The sequence below is a fragment of the Papio anubis genome, chromosome 16 (genome assembly GCF_008728515.1).
Source record: "Papio anubis isolate 15944 chromosome 16, Panubis1.0, whole genome shotgun sequence".
Classification (NCBI taxonomy): domain Eukaryota; kingdom Metazoa; phylum Chordata; class Mammalia; order Primates; family Cercopithecidae; genus Papio; species Papio anubis.
In genome coordinates, this window is record NC_044991.1 from 87,024,370 (window position 1) to 87,041,501 (window position 17,132).

The 17,132-nt window shown below is 35.3% G+C and overlaps 2 protein-coding genes and 1 non-coding gene across 11 annotated transcripts in view; 1 reads left to right on the plus strand and 2 right to left on the minus strand.

The window, feature by feature from the left end:
• Positions 1-13,443, plus strand: part of PHACTR3 (phosphatase and actin regulator 3) — a 280,165-nt gene extending 266,722 nt beyond the window's left edge. For 4 of the 5 annotated variants that reach the window (XM_021920860.2, XM_021920865.2, XM_021920863.2 and 1 more), the window contains 2 exons: positions 849-925; positions 2,795-3,386. In XM_021920860.2, the coding sequence (XP_021776552.2) occupies positions 849-925; positions 2,795-2,810 (93 nt within the window). In that variant the 3' untranslated portion in view covers positions 2,811-3,386. Of the gene's footprint in view, positions 1-848; positions 926-2,794; positions 6,257-13,380 lie in introns of those variants that run through there. The other variant, XM_021920859.2, reaches the window with a different exon arrangement.
• On the minus strand, positions 7,297-7,358 carry LOC116270874. Its single transcript, XR_004179179.1, has one exon. It is a non-coding gene; the product is annotated as a U7 small nuclear RNA (small nuclear RNA).
• A 2,003-nt stretch (positions 13,444-15,446) lies between the features above and the next one.
• SYCP2 (synaptonemal complex protein 2) overlaps positions 15,447-17,132 on the minus strand; it is a 70,966-nt gene continuing 69,280 nt past the window's right edge. For 3 of the 5 annotated variants that reach the window (XM_017944654.3, XM_017944653.3, XM_009215841.2), the window contains one exon: positions 15,447-16,232. In XM_017944654.3, the coding sequence (XP_017800143.2) occupies positions 16,155-16,232 (78 nt within the window). In that variant the 3' untranslated portion in view covers positions 15,447-16,154. The remainder of the gene's footprint in view (positions 16,233-17,132) is intronic. The other 2 variants (XM_031656877.1, XM_009215839.4) reach the window with 1 other exon arrangement.

Below are 17,132 nucleotides of genomic sequence, written 5' to 3' on the forward strand. Positions count from 1 at the left end.
CCAGAAATGCCACTTCTAGGTATAGAGCCAAAGGAAATCAAATCAGTACATTGAAGAGATAGCTGCACTCCCCTGTTCACTGCAGCATTAACAATAGCCAAGATTATCTAAGTGTTCATCAATAGAGTGGAAAATGTAATGCGTGTATATATGCATATGTGAATACAGTGCACACACACAAAATGGATATTCCACCTTAAGAAAATCCAGTCATTTTTGACAACATGTATGGAACTGGATGTTATTATGTTAAATGAAATAAGCCAGGCACAGAAAAACAAACATCGCATGTTCTCACTCATGTGGGATCAAAAAAGTTGATGTAATGGAGGTAGACAGTAGAATGATAGACACCAAAGCCTGGGAAGGGTGGCAGGGTTTGGGGAGAGAAAGAGAGGTTGGTTAATGGGTAGTAACATACAGTTAGATAGAAGGAGTAAGTTCTGATGTTCTATAGCAGAGTAGGGTGAATATAGTTAACAACAATGTTGTGTATATTTCAAAACAGCTAGAAGAGAGGACTTGAAATGTTCCCAACACATAGAAATAATAAATACTTGATCATCACGTAGTCTATGCATATAACATATCACATGTACCCTGTATATACGTACAAATATTATGTATCAATAAATGTTTTACAAAGACTTCCAGAATATTAGCTACATACTAGCTTGGTAGGACTATAATAATGAGTATGGCAGTTTTAATGATGAACCAAAAATTGTTTATTTTTTTCTGTGTATTACATAATCAACAAGTATTAGGAATGGTTAATTTATAAACATGATGCTAATTTCCCAATTTTTTAATATCCTGAAAAACAATGTCTTGTTTTTAAATTTCAGGCAGCAATTCGTAAAGAATTAAATGAGTACAAAAGTAATGAAATGGAGGTACATGCATCAAGCAAGCACTTGACAAGGTCAGATTTGTTTGTATGAATTTCATGGTACTTATTTTTGAAACACACACCACCCCGCTACCACAAACCATGTATCCGGCTATACAAATTCAGCATTTTTCCAGAGAACTGTATTGAACAAACAGAATGTACTTCAATTAAGAATACTGCCTGCTCCCATTATTTCCTTTAGGACTTGGTGAAAGGTGATATGTATGGTAACAATATTGGTTTATTTAAGTAGTTAATGCATATTTAACAAAAATAAGCCTCAAGGCAATGAAAGTAATTTTTCTGTGTATTTAATTCCCCCTAATATTCAGAATTCCTCCAATTTATAGAACTATTTACACTTATAAATTGCTGTGAAATTAGTCACTCCCCACCCTCACATTTACTTTTTCCTATCTTAAATTATTAGTCACATCTTTAACACAGCCAGTGTTCTCCTAAAGCTGAGTATTTGTTTCCTCAGCAAATATTTGAGTAAGTGCTGAGAATGCAACAGTGAATATGATAAAGGAGGCTCCCATCTTCATGGAGTTTATGTTCCATTGGGAATATATTGGCTGATTCTTCCATAATCAAGACTTTTCCCATTAAGACGAATATATTCTCTGTCTATGCTACCATATGCAAGGGATGACACTGGGCTTCTTGGTGATGACAAAGTTGGGAAAAGATTTAACTCTCTTTACTTATTGAACTGAATATTCTTTCAGCATTTTCCCCCACTTCTTTTCTATGGCCATGACCAGTAGTAATTATGTGAAGTCCTCAGATATCTCTAATTCTAAAGCAGATGACTGTGATGCAACAAGCCTTCAACTGAATCAGTTGCTTTGTTCTCTCTCCTTTTATCTGAAGATGCTCATGCTCAAGGCCCACATACAAAGAGAAAGGAAATCCTGCATGTAGATACTGCCTTAAACTAAAATAATAGTTTTAGTTTTCTGTTTGTTACAAAGTGGCCACTGCAATTGTTATCTGAAAGATTTACTCTGTAAGATTAATATGGCTATAGAATAGAAACTAAGTAAATGGAATTCCATCTTAACCCATGGTTTTGGGGTGAATGTATCAAGGAGGAAGGGAAAGTTGGATGAATAGGAGAAAATTAAGCAAACAGTTTGTTTTTTTAAGGTTACCTCCCATGACTAACATACTTTTGGGGAGGAATAGGTCATATGAATGTTTAGGAAAGACAGTTCCAGTAAATAATGAACAATTACATTTAATGCTCATTCTGTCTTAAACAGAATGACTACAATATTCTATATATCATAATCTCAATTTTGTACATTTTCTGATTATACAGTAAAATGTTTAGTAAAGATGTTTATTGTCCTAAGTTGATAACTTTCTAAAATAATGACTCTAATACTTGAACATAAGGAAATAATTTTAAGATCTTTATACCACATTTTAACAATTCATATGAATTTAAGAGTCAGAACAGTATTTTTAGTTATGAGATTTTAAGTGTTTTAAAATTACTATGAACATAATACTCTATAAAAAGTCATAACTCTACCATAATTTCCAATAATTTATTAACAAATTCATTATTTCTACTGATTTAGCAAAGCCCTGGCCTTTCTGTGTACTTCAAGGGCTTACCTCACTGTTTTAAAACTAAGTTCTAGGTAGTCCTAAGAATTCAGCACATAATAGGGGCCTTAGAGTAGGGAGCCCTCTGAGACTCTATCCTATTTTAACTAGAGTAGCTCCATCCTTATGTTTTACATATGGGACTTCTGAGAAGCTTTTTAATAGCAGCAAATTTAACCTTGTAGCAAATAGCAGCAAAAACTTTGTAGAAGGTTTTTGGCTATTTTAACTGCTAGAAATGTATAACCTTAAATTCTTTGTCTTTTTTATAATATCTAGATTCCACAGGCCATAGAGATTTTCTTCTGAGAAGAATTTGTGTTTAATTTTTTGATACCAACACTGAACATTCATCAGGGAACTTTCCTGAAGTTCAGCTCAAGACTACCTGCTGTGTTTGTGAGAAGAGCAGGATCACACACACAGGTGCAATCTTGACCACACTTACCTGCAAGAGGAGTAACCAGAGGACACACTTCCTTCCTTCTTTGGTGTCTGAGGAGTGTGAACTGTTGGGGTCAGTTAAGACCCAACATAACTCTATCAGAAGAAAACTGTTGTTTGCCTTTCAACCTTGTTTTACAGTTCTGCAGTGTAATGGAGGACGGGCAACGTGCATGTGCAGGCTCACCACTCCCAGGCCTCTGACATGAGGGACATGTGACAATGTCATTCAGTATTATGTTTAAAAGACATTTTTATCCTGATCATTATTAATTTGAAAACTCTTTAAGTTCATGTTATACAAAATGATTTACTGTATTATACTTTTCCTTTTTTATATAATGTCTAACAAAAAATACAGCTGCAACATTTTGATTCCTGTTAATTTTGTTCTTTAATTAAATGACTACTTATTGCAGGAAATTAACCCAGGCTTTACATTTTCTTGGGGTTGGGATGAGTGGTACTTTAGAACAGGGATCTGTGAAACAAGTCAATTTTTACTTTTGAGCCATCAGAATCCAAACACATGAATGAGAATTCCAACTTTCTATGTGTTTGGTAAATTTTGTTTATATATGTGGTTTGTGCCTTAGAAAATCAAAATGAGTGCATTTAACCAAGAAATAAGCAATAATTTGTGGAAAACTTCTATCAAAATGAAAAGTATCCCTCTTTAAGAGTATTTTTAAGCTCACCTCTGCAAACGTTGTTTGTTAGACAAAGTTTTAGATGAAGGAGAGATTATAAAGAAAGGAAATTTACCCCGGCACAAAGGGGGAAACAAACAATAAATGTTCCCTGAAAAATATTTTTAATTGGCTTTCAAATAAGTGTCCTTACAGAGATGAGCCTTCCCTCCTGGTATACTGGTGAGGCAGGAAGCACAGTAACTTGGAGCATGACTTTCAGAGGTTGCAGAACTTGTGCACAAATCCAAGCTCTGTGCTATTCAGCAAGTTACTTATTTTCTCTATAGGATGGTCGTATCTCTCGCACACAACATTGCTGTAGTATCTAAATAAGAGAAAGTAACTAAAGTGCTGGCACAGTGCTGAGGACATTCTGGGAATCCAATAAATGTTAGCTACTGATGATAGGGTTATAAGGTAGCACCTGGAGCAAATGAGTGTCCTCTGTGCCTTCTTGCCACACATGCTACCTCATTGACTTCCACTATCTTTCCTTTTCTACTTAAGACTGCTACTGGGTCCGATGCCCACAGAAACTACTGAGTCTTTATGTTAGCACTTTGTCCAAAGTGACTTATGATCAGTCCTAGAGACTAGCAAAACACACTATTCATTGAATTATAGTTTTTTTTTTTAAATAAATTGTTATGGTAGAAAAATTCCAGCTCTACCTCTTAGTTGCTCTAACCTTCTGTGAATCAGTTGACTTCTCTGAGCCTCAATTTCTTCATTTGTGAAATGTATCTAAATCCTTTCTAATTAGAAGTCAGATAAATTTAAAGGATTTAAGATGTATATATATTATATATATATACACACACACATACACATTATGTTGTTCATAACCCATTATTTGTAGCCAACCAACTACCAAAAACTTTACCTTTTTTCTATTTTAAGCAACATATTAGAAGCTCTCTGTATTTAATATTCAATTTAAAATATTAATGGGAGCCCAAATTATGTAAAACTAAGATTTCAATTTCCCTCACATAGAAATATTAATATACTTACTAAGAAACAAAGAGAAGGAAAAGGTGCTACTGTTTAGAAACCACCTTGGCCCCCACCGCACCCCAACTGGGACAACAGAGCAAGACCCTGTCTCAAAAAATATAAAAATAAAGAGATTTTAAATCATATCACCTAAGTAATTTTCTGACAATTGAAAAGGTGGTGGGGGCGGGGGATGGGGGGAGAACCTAACATCAAAATATCCACCTTGTGGAAAGATATGGTAATTACAGGCCTACATTTTATTATACATTGGAAGTAAAGTCAAAGTTTTTAGCTGTGTATCTACAGTCCTTCAACAAACTCAAGCTCAGAAATGCAAAATCCTAGCTGTACTATTAAAACTGCTATTACTATCTGCTTCCAATACCCATTTGTCTAGTTTTTTCCAGAGACCTTTTTCTCCATTTTTCATATGAAAACATCTAAGATATTTGTAAGCAAATGAACATATGAAACTGAATATATTATTTTCAAACAGTAGATTTCTATAAATCCCATTTGCTTATTTATCTGCAAATTTATTTACAGTGATGATACTAGGAACATACTACTAGTTCGTATTCAAAAAATGTTAGAATGAACAACAGAAAGTACTGGTTAGCAGTTCCATAGTTCTATGAAAATAGAGCAGTATTTTTAAAGTAATAAAAATTTTAAAAACCTTTTCAAAGTTTTTAATCTCAACTGTAAATCTTAAATATATAAATGGGGAAATTCTAAAAATTCAGTTTTCTTAATAAGCAATGGGAGGAAAGAAATCTGGATATATGCTACATATGGCAATAATTTAATGTTTCAAGTTGCAAACATGTTATATATGTGTATTATTCCTTTCTAAATGCAGTTTATTATCCCTTCTCAAAAATACATATACTGAATATATTACTACAGTTCAGGTGTGTTCCCTAAAAGACTGGTCTATACCACCAGTCCATTCTCTGCTTTCCAGACAGCCTACTTCTTAATTATAATGGTGACACCTGATGTGGCAGAAGGCTCATCTCCAGAACCACCTATCATCTTGCTTCAATATTTACATTCCAAGTTAGATTTGTTTGTTGATACTATTTGCTGGTATTTTGCTCAAAATTCTACTTGTTTATTCATAGCATATATGGTTCTTCCATACTTTAAGTTTTAATTAGATAAGAAACTTATACACTAACTGTATCTGGTTTAACTGTTAATAGGTGATAACAGAATGGTTAAAGAACCCCAGCAACTGTGAAGCTCCACACTAAGCACTGAGCTCAGAGTTGGCAGAATTTGTCACTGTAGACTACAAATTTCATGTTGAATTAAATGCTATATGAAAACCACTCCATCTATTATTCATTTAAAGGATCTACTGACCTTTTAAGTTGGTGTTGGCCATCCATGATACTACAATTTGGTGGCAATGAGATCACTATAGTAATGGCTGTAGCTACAGTTCAGTATTTAGGTTTCTGCCTAGCTATACTAATGTAAAATTTCTTCTCTTCCATGTCCTTTTCCATGTGTACTTCTGGGACAGTTACCACCTTACAGCTCTATTTGGTTGAGGACACGCAGTAAACCTACACCAGGGTGTTAGATTACAATCCAGGTAAGAAATTTAAGTCATTAGCTACCATGATCATTTATTTTTAATATGTTTAAAATAGAACAATAATTTTAGCTAAATTAATATACTCATTAGCCTCTGCTATGCAAAATTGATTTAAATTACTATTTCTGTGAAACAGTAAGATAAACTAAGGAAAAATTTTATAAGAACAGAGAGTTCTGATCTATAAGATTTCCCTTCTGAACTTGAAGTCTGCAAACTACAGCCCACAGACCAAATCTAGCCAGCCCCACTCGCCCCCCTACCACTGCCCTTTTAGTAGCCAGTAAGCTAAGAATGGTTTTTATATATTTAAATGGTTACAATTGAAATGATTATAATAAGCACTAACATGATACTCTGAAATTTGCCTTCTGGCCCACAAAGCCTACAACATTTTCTGTATAGCCCTTCAGGACAAACTTTGCTAGATCTTGCTCTGAACTTAAAAAATTTAAATAAACATATAATAGAACATTTTAGAAATGAATTACATAGTAGTCAAATAGCTAAATTGTTTTTAAATAAGCTTAAACCCTTTTAACTTCAAATCTATTCCAAATTTCAACACTCATTATAAACCCAATTGTCTTTGTGTTTGACTGGTACAAAACGTACATCAAAGTAGGTAAATAAAGCCTCATCGTTATTAAAGCCAAGTGTTTCATTAATGTGACTTCCACTCCTCCAAGTTCCTTTTATTTAAAATTGTTGCTATCACAGTATAAGCTAAAAGTATATTATCTAAAATTCAAAATGGTATAACATATTGCTCTCACTCAACACAACTGTATTCCTAAAATGTTGTTCTCCTGTAGATGTCAATTCAGAATATCTTCATGCACCTTTATTTATTTTAAATAGAAAAACTAAAGCTAACCATTACAAATACATTGTCTTAACAATGAAGTCTATGTATATTTGATTTGCCTATATGATTCCTCTAAGGGTCCAATGAAATGGAAATAAGTATGATTCTGCATGACTTCAAAAGCACATATATCCTCATTTTTAAGTAGGGAGTTCATCTCTGTTTTGAGTTGGGCGTTCTGGTGAAAACTGAAAAACCTGCTAGACATATTCTAAAAGAGCTGTAACACCATGGAAGGGTTCATTTATTACTCATTTCTGTATCTAGACCTGAGCTCAGTGCATATCTCATAATAGATGTTCAAATGGCTGGTTAATACTTTTTCAATTACAATGAAAATGCTGACACCATAAAGGACTTAAAAATTTTAGCAGACATTAGTTCTCTTTGAACTCAGTAAATTCCTACTTAAAACTGCCATATTCATTAGTTTGTTCATTCACATTGTTGTAAGCCTACTTTTCCAGACACTCTTCTAAGTTCTGAAAATTGTGATGAATAAGACATACAAGTTTCCTACCCCCACAGAATTTACAGGAGTGGAGTTTGTGGAGGGCAGGCAGAAATAAATTTCAGATACCAAAAACTGCTATATGATAGAAATAGTAACATTAATTGGATGGTGAGGGAAGTGCTCTCTAAATAATTACCACTTAAATGGACATGTGAAAAACAGCAAGAGTTCCCAGGAAAATGGAATCTCAAAACCAAAGATTTAGAAAAAAGTAAGATTGTTCAAGTAATGCTTGAGGCATACTCAACAAGGGGGAAAGGAGTGAAAAATAAGGGTAGAGAGAGGCAGAGGTCAGCTCATGTGGGGCCTTCTAGGCCTTGATAGAAAGGATGGGTTTTAATAAGTTTTAATAACTAGATGAAATGCAGATTAATAAAATAAGGTATTTAAAGTAGTATAATTCTGTGGCATTTAGTACCTTCACAATGTTACGTAACTACCACATCACCTCTATCTAGTTCCAAAACATTTCATCACGACATAACTTTTAAGCAGTCACTCCCCATTCTTCCTTTCCCTCATCCCCTGGCAACCACTAATCTGCTTTCTTTCCCTGTGGATTTGCCTGTTCTGGGCATTTCATATAAATGAAATCCTAAAATATATGACCTTGTGTGTCTCGTTCTTTCACTTAGAATGTTTTTCAGGTTCATCCACATTGTAGCATGAATATATACTCCTTTCCTTTTATAGCTGAATAATATTCCACTGTATGGATATATACCACATTTTGTTTATTCATCATCAGTTGAGAGCCATTTGTGTTGTTTCCACCTTTTGATTATTGTGAATAGTATTGTGAACATTCTCATCCAAGTGTTTGTTCAATCTGTTTTCAATTCTGCTATATTTTAGATATTTATCCCTGCCCAAATCTCATGTTGAATTGTAATACCCAATGCTGGAGGTGGGGCCTGGTAGGATTTCTCTGGGTCATGGGAGTGGATCCCTCATGGTTTAGTGCTGCCTTCACAATAGTGAGTTCTCACAAGATCTGGTCATTTAAAACTGTGTGGCACCTGCCCCTGCAACTCACTCTCTCGCTTGCTCCTGCTTTTGCCATGTGACTTGCCTGCTTCCTCTTTACCTTCCACCATGACTGTAAGCTTCCTGAAGCCTCCCTAGAAGCCAAGCAGGTGCCAGCACCTTGCTTCCTGTAAAGCCTGCAGAACTGTGAGCCAATTAAATCTCTCTTATTTATAAATTACCCAGTCTCAGATATTTCTTTATATCAATGTAAGAATGGACTAATACAGAAAGTTGGTACGGAGGAGTGGGACATTGCTATAAAGGTACCTGAAAACGTGGAAGGTTTGGAACTAGTTAAGAGATTAGAAGAGTGAGCAGCGCTCAGAAAAATAAAGATAAGGGAAAGCTTACAGCTTCTTAGAGACTGGTTAAGTGGTTGCTACCACAATGCTTATAGTGATATGGACAGTGAAGTCTCGGCTGAAGAGGTCTCAGATGGAAACGAGGAACAGGAACTTACAAGGAACTGGAGCAGAGGTCACACGTTATGCCTTAGCGAAGAACTTGGATGCATTCTGTTCTTGCCCTAGGGATCTGCGGAAGTTTGGGCTTGAGAATGATGACCTAAGGTATCTGGTTGAAGAAATTTCTAAGCAGCAAAGTGTTCAAGAAATGACGTGGCTGCTTCTAACAGCCTATGTTCCCGTATGGGACAAAGAAATGACTCAACATTGGAAATTATATTTAAACAGAAAATGGAGAGTAAAAGTTTTGAAAATTTGCAGCCTGGCTGTGTGGCAGAGAAAGAAAAAGCTATTTTGGAAGAGGAATTCAAGCAGGCTGTGGAGCAACCACTTACTAGAGATACTGGCATAACTAAAAGGGAACCAAGTGCTACTATCAAGACAATGGGGAAAAGGCCTCGAAGACATTTCAGAGAACTTTCATTGCAGCCCCTACCACCAGGGGCCCAGAGGCCTAGGACGGAAGAATGGTGTGTGGGCCAGGCCCAGGACCCACTGTCCTGTGCAGCCTCAGGACACTGTTCCTTACATCCCTGCCTCCAGCTCCAGCCTCAGCTCAAAGGGCCCCAGATACTGCTTATGCCACCACTCTGGAGAGCACAAGTCACCATAAACCTTGGTGGTTTCCACATGGTGTTAAGCCTACAGGTACACAGAGTGCACGAGTGAATGAGGCTTGGTACCCTCCATCTAGATTTCAGAAGATGTATGAGAAGTGGGACATGGAGTTAAGAATTATTTTAGAGCTTTAAGATTTAATGACTACCCTGCTAGGTTTGGGACTTGCATGGTGCCTGTTGCCCCTTTCTTTTGGCTGATTTCTCCCTTTTGGAATGGTAGTATTTACCCAATGCCTATACTCTCATTGTATCTTGGAAGTAAATAACTTGCCTTTGATGTTACAGGCTCATGGGCGGAAGGGATTTATTTGCCTTGTCTCAGATGAGACTTTGGACCTGGTACTTTTGAGTTGATGCTGGAATGAATTAAGACTTTGGGCAACTCTTGGGAAGGCATGGTTGTATATTACAACGTGAGACGGATATGAGATTTGGGAGGGGCCAGAAGTAGAATGATGTAGTTTGAATATTTGATCCCACCAAATCTCATGTTGAATTATCATCCCCAATATGGGAGGTAGGGCCTGGTGGGAGGTGTTTGGGTGGTAGGGGCTGATCCCTCATTGCTTGATGCATCTTCAAAATAGTGAGTGAGCTCTCATGAGATCCGGTCATTAAAAGTGTGAGGCACCTCCTCCTCTCTCCTTGTCTCTCTTCTCTTGCTTTCACCATATAACATGCCTGCCTCCTCTTCACTTTCCCCCATAAGCTCTGTGAGGCCTCCCTTGAAGGTAAGCAGATGTCAGCACCATGCTTCCCATAAAGCCTGCAGAACTACAAGCCAATTAAGCATCTATTATGTATAAATTATGCTGTATCAGGTATTTTACAGCAATGCAAAAGCAGACTAATACAAATTCATTTCGGCATATACCTAATAGAATTGCTGGGTCATATGGTAACTCTTATGTTTAACTTTTTGAGGAACTAACCAAACTATTTTCCACTGTGGCTGCATTCTTTTACATTGCCCTAGAAATGTCCAAAAGTTCCAATTTCTCCACATCCTCACCAACATTTATTGGTTTTTTTTGATTCTAGGTATCCAAGTGGGGATAAAGTGGCATTTCATTATGGTGTTGATTTACATTCCCTAATGACTAATCATGCTGAGTATCTTTCTATGTGCTTACTGGCCATTTGTAGGTCTTCTCTGAAGAAATGCTTATTCAAGTCCTTTGGCCATTTGTATTTGGGTTGTGTTTTGTTGTTTGGTTGTAACACTTCTTTATATATTTTGAATAGTAGACTCTCAAAGATATTTGCAAATATTTTCTCCCATTCTGTAGGGTGTCTTTCCACTTTTTGGGAGTGTCCTTTGATGCACAAAAGTTTTGAATTGTGCTGCAGTCCAATTTATCTAATGTTTCTTCCATTGCTTATATCTATCATATTTAAGAATGCACTGCAAGATCCAAGGTCATCAAGATTGACTCCTGCATTTTTTCCTGAGTTTCAGAGTTTTAGCTCTTACATTTAGGTCTCCAAGCCATTAATTTTTGTATATGATATGAAGTAGGGTTCCATCCTCATTATATTGCATGTGTTTATCCAACTGTCCCAGAACAATTTAAGAAACTATACTTTCCCCCATGGAATGGTCTTATACCCTTGATGAAACTCAGGTGACCATAGATGGGTGGATTTATTTCTAGACACACGATTACATTCTGTTGGTCTACATGTCTATCATTATGCTACTACCACATGATTTCAATAATGTAGGTTTGTCATAAATTTTGAATTTGGGAAGTATGAGTTCTCTAACTTTATTCATTTAATTTTTTTGGTTATGCTGGGTCTCTTCCATTTTCATATGATTTTTAGGGTTAGCTTTTCCATTTCTGCAAGAAGGCCATTAGGAGTTTGATATGGATTGTATTAAATCTGTAGTCTACTTCAGGGAGTATTGCCATTTTAACATATCAAATCTTCCACTCCATGACCATGGATTACCTTTCCACTTATTTAGGCCATCTTTAATTTCTTGCAACCATGTTTGTAGTTTTCAGTCTTATACCTCCCCTTGGTTAAATTTATTCCTAAGAATTTTAATCTTTTTGATGCTACTATAAAGGACATTGTTTTCTTAATTTCACTTTTGTATTGTTAATTTCTATTATATAGAAATACAACTGATTTTTCTGTTGACCTTGTATCTTGCAACTTTGCTGAATTTGTATTAGCTTCTAATGATTTTCTTGATTCTGTAGGATTTCTTATACATAAGATCAAATCACCTGTGAGAAGAAATAGTTTAGTTTCTTCCATTTCCACTTGGATATCTTTTTCTTTTTCTTGCATAATTTCTAGATCTAGCTAGAACTTCTAGTACAATATTGAATACAAGCAGTGAAAGCAGGCATCCCTGTCTTGTTCCTGGTCTCGGTAGGGCAGGGGGGCTTTTAGTCTTTCCCCATTGAGTATTATGTAAGCTATATGGTTTTCATTCATACTCTATCATGTTTTGGCATTTCTCTTCTATTTCCAGTTTTTTGAGTGTTATTATAAAAGGGTATTGGATTTTTGTCAAATGCTTTTTGTGCATCAGTTCCAATAAGAATGTTTCTTTTTCGTCTCTCATTCTATTGATATGGTATATTACATTCATCTTCATATGTTGAGCCACCCATGCTTGGTTGGGATAAATCCATTTGGTCATGGTATGGAATGCTTTTAATGTGCAGCTAGATTTGGTTTGTTGAGGGTTTATGCATCCATATTCATAGAGAATATTTGTGTAATGACACCATTGTATGGTTTGATATTACAAGGTGATAGTGGCCTCATAAAATGAGTTTGGAATGTCCTCTCCTCTTCTGTTTTCTGAAAGAATTTAAGAAGGACTGGGCAGGGCATGGTGACTCATACCTGTAATTCCAGTTGGGAAGCCAAAGCAGGAGGACTGCTTGAGGCCAGGAGTTCAAGGCCAGCATAGGATACACACAGCAAGACCCCATTCTCTACAAAATATTAAATAGCTGAGCATAGTGGCACATTCCTAGAGTCCTAAGCTTACTTAGGAGGCTGAGGCAGGAAGATCACTTGAGCCCAGGAGTTTGAGGTTACAGTGAGCTAAGATCAGACCACTATATTTCAGTCTGGGTGACAGAGTGAGACTCTGTCTCTAAAAAAAAAAAAAAAGAACTGGCATTATTTAAATTATAGAATTCTTTGTTGGAAGGTTTTCAATTACTAATTCAACCTCTTTACATGTTATTGGTCTGTTGATAATTTTTATTTCTTCTTGAGTCAGTGTTGGTAATTTGTTTTTAGGAATTTATCGATGTCATCTAGGTTAACTAATTTATTGGCATATAATTGTTCATAGTAGTCTCCTAGAATCCTTTTTATTTCTGAAATTTCAGTAGTCATGTCCCTAACTTTCATTTCTCATATTAGTAATCTGAGTCTTCTGTTTAACTTAGTCAGTCTGCTAAAGGTTTATTTTCATGATCTTTTCAGAGGACCAAATTTTGTTTTTATTGATTTTCTGTGCTGTTTTTCTATTCTGTTTATCTCTGATTTAGTCTTCATTATTTCATCGATTCTGACAGCTTTAAATTTTTCTAGTTCTTTAAGGTATGAAGTTATTGATTTGATACCTTTCTTCCTGTTTATTGTAGGTGCTTACAGCTATAAACATCCCTCTGAGCACTGCTTTCAATGGATCACATGTTTTGGTATGTTGCATTTTCATTTGCCAAAGTATTTTCTAATTTCCCTTATGAGTTGTCCCTTGACCCACTGGTTAAGAGTGTGTGTCACTGGAGAGTTTTAGGTAAGGGAGTGACATGGTATGATTTATGCTTTAGCAAGACAATGTTGGCTGCTAAGTGAAAAAAGTATGGATGGGAAAGTATAAATGCTGAAAAGCCATTTAAGAGGCTGTTGAAATTGTCTATGTGAGAAATGATATCGACATTGTCACAGAGACAGTGGAAGTGGCAGAAAGTATTCACATGTGGGTCATATTTTGGCAGTAAAATCTATAGGAATTGTTGATCAATTTACTGTTTGTTAGGTTTTGGTTTGAATAGTTGGGTAGTTAAAAGTAATTTTATTGAGATAGGAAGACAAAGTTTACTTTTTCTTTGATGAAGAGAAAGAATGGTAAGTGAGACAAATCGAGTTGTTTTCAGAGTTTAGATTCTTATTCGAAGTATCAATACAGCAGTATTTATAATGTTCTGATGTCCAAAGTGAAGGTCAGAACTTTTATAAATTTGAGATCAACACAGAAATAGTTATTATATGGGACTAGATGAAATTACTGAAGGTGAAAGCACTGACTGAGGAAAAGAAAGACTAGGAACGAACCCAAGGAAAAGACATAGAAGAGTAGCAAATACGTGCCAACAGAGGGTTTTAAGTGTGAAATGCCACTGAGAGGCTAAGTAAAAAGAGATTAGATTTGGCAACATAAATGACTGTTGATTATAAAAGTAGTTTTGATGAAATAGTATGGGCAGAGCTGCATTGAGGAAACGAAGCAAAGAAGTTGAGATAGTAACCTGAGAAGATTACTCTGATATGTTCTCTGTAAAAATGAATGGATAATTATATGGGTAGCGTAGTGGTTTCAGGAGAACTTGATGTCAATGGAAGGCCTATTTATTTACTTATCTAATTAACACGGACTGTAAAAATCAGGAGAGGAAAATCAAAGATACTGGGATTCAAAGCACTAGTAGGGTGATTGTTCTTAAATAAACAAATTTGCTATTGGACTGAAAGAGAAATCAGAAAATGCTGGTATTGATGCAGGAAACATGTTAGATTTTAGGGTAAAGATGAGAAAATGAGGTGAGACAATCAGCTCAAAGGTAAAGAATCAAGGAAAGAGATATTTATATGCAATAGTACTCTGGAAATGTGGTAAAGTCAATTAAAGAGAGCAAAGATTGTTGAGTACCCAATTTGAAGTACGTGGCCATAAATGTAAAGCCTGATTGTATTATTTTCTCCTGTGCTGTTCAATTGGTAGAATGACAGCTAAGAATTAGTGGATAAGGTTGACAGGAAGAGAAAGGGCAAGAGTATTATTTTGAACTATGGCATCTAGAATGGGTAAGGAAGGAAGGACAGACAAGAAGGTAACAGGCATAGGGAAAAGGTATAAATAGCTTGAGACTACTATACAAAGCAAGTTGGAAAGATAGGCTGGAGTGATAAGAATGTTGGAAATTGAGATTTAAAGGGGCACAATTGCTGGTAATGACAGGATTTTAGAAGAGTTGGAAAGAATAAAGAACCTGGGATGGATTACACATATAGTACAGTATTGAAATAAGTATGAGGTATGATTTAGGAGTCTTGGAAATTTGGCTGACGATGAGGTAAACAGGGTGATAAGACATGACGGAATTAGTCTCACAGGGCAACATGGATTTGCAAGTCCTGAGTGGTATTTAATATTATAACAGCTGTCTCTCTCTTAAAATAGCAACCCCACTGCCCTATCAATAAATCTTAGCTGATGCTAATAATTGCATAAAGCTGACTAAAATGAGAGGGTTTTAAGAGGCCAGGTTTCCCACTGTATTTAATTACTGGTATTATTTTTGAATAATACTCTGCTACCATTAAGTAGACAAGGGATAGTAAGGCTACTTAGTATTACACTTTGGATCAAATAAATATCCTTCTTCAGATACCCAATGTTCACAAAATAGGAATATAATTATTTATATTTATTCAAGTGACATAAGCTTTTATTTCAACTTCATTAAAAGCAAATCAAATGTGTACTCATTTTTATAAATTAATCTAGCAAGATATTACAATGACTACTAGATTAAAAGTATTTGTCAAACAGCCTGCTTATGAAATAGGACTTCTATATTGAATTAACATATTTGGGCAACGTAGTAGCTTTTTTAGGCCAGAGCCATAACCAAATAAATGTTTCCAACAGTGTGCTGAAAGTACTGATCTACCACTCAGGTATACATTTTAAATTAGGGACTTCCTCCCCCTTGTAAGTGTGGCTAAATTTTTATTAGTTGAATTCTAAGCTATTAAACATTTTAATTATATTCATCCCCAAACTGCATTGATTCAAAAACACATTTTATGTAATAATACATTTTACACAATAAAATTTAATTAAACTCATTTTATGAGCATAATTAACTCAAAAAGTTTCTTGAAGCTTTCATCTCCAAAATTAAAAAATAATAGTGTATAGACAGAAGTCTTCTGGGCTTGGAGTCATGTTATAGTGGGTCTTTCTCATCCATTAAAAGACTTTTTTTTTTTTTATTATTTTGAGGGTTCCTATAAAGGGTATACTTGCTTGGGTAACACGTATATTTTTCTCTTTGTAGGACTACTCTTATTTCCTCAGTTATACACAGATAAGAATAATTAGATAAAATATGTTGATAAAAACTAGATTTCACACATTAACATTTTTTTCATGAGACATGAATACTGACATCAGTTCTCTGCGTACATTAAGAAGCTCCTCTTCTAGCTATGGCCAAGAAAAAAAAAAATCACACTTAGAAAAAAATTCAAGCTGTTATAAAACAACTTCTTTCATGAAGATATTGCATTCTAACAGATCTATATCTCGATATCTACAGAATTCTGTGATCATTACTGATATTCGAGACAATCAGTTGAGAGAAGGCTCTAATCTTTTAAAGCCCCAAATTAATGAAACTTAGATTCAATTTTTAAAGGAAGAGAGTAAAATAAAAAGTCTAGAAAACAATTTCAACAAAGATCAACCTAGTTAAGTAGTTTCTTTTTTGCTTGAAGCTAAACTAGCTTAGCCACAACATCTTGATCCCGTACTATGTCAGCATATTGAGGTTCTATTAAAACACAATTTGTAAGTACATTAATATACTGTGTATACAAAGATCAGTGTACTTAAAAATGCCTTTCATCTTTGAGAAAACTCCAAAGACATTATCACTTAAAGCAGTACCTTTAGTCCCTTCCCAGGTCCATGTTCCACCCCAGAATGCAGCTGCTGGTCTGCTAGGCCATTGGAAAGTAAACGAATTTTATCCTCAAATCTAAGTAAATGACATCTTGTCCAAAGGGACAATAATTCTTCTACTAAACTACAGACTTTTTGGGAGTTTTGTCCTGCCATATTTTCTCCTTCAGAAGACAGAGCAGGACAGAGGCCTGCTGCAGTACACAGTGTTTAGAAACTGCAAACAAGTCATTCTTTCAGCTAATTTTTCAATTTGCAAATTGATATTCTCTTTTATTCCTTAGGAGGGCCTGTTTAAATTACCCCTATTCTTTCATATAAATATGCTCCCATTATTTAAAGAACTAAAAGTAATTAGGCTAAAACTATCTTCTCTCAACCCAAAAAGAAAAAGACATAAAAGCAGAAACAAAAAAAATCAAA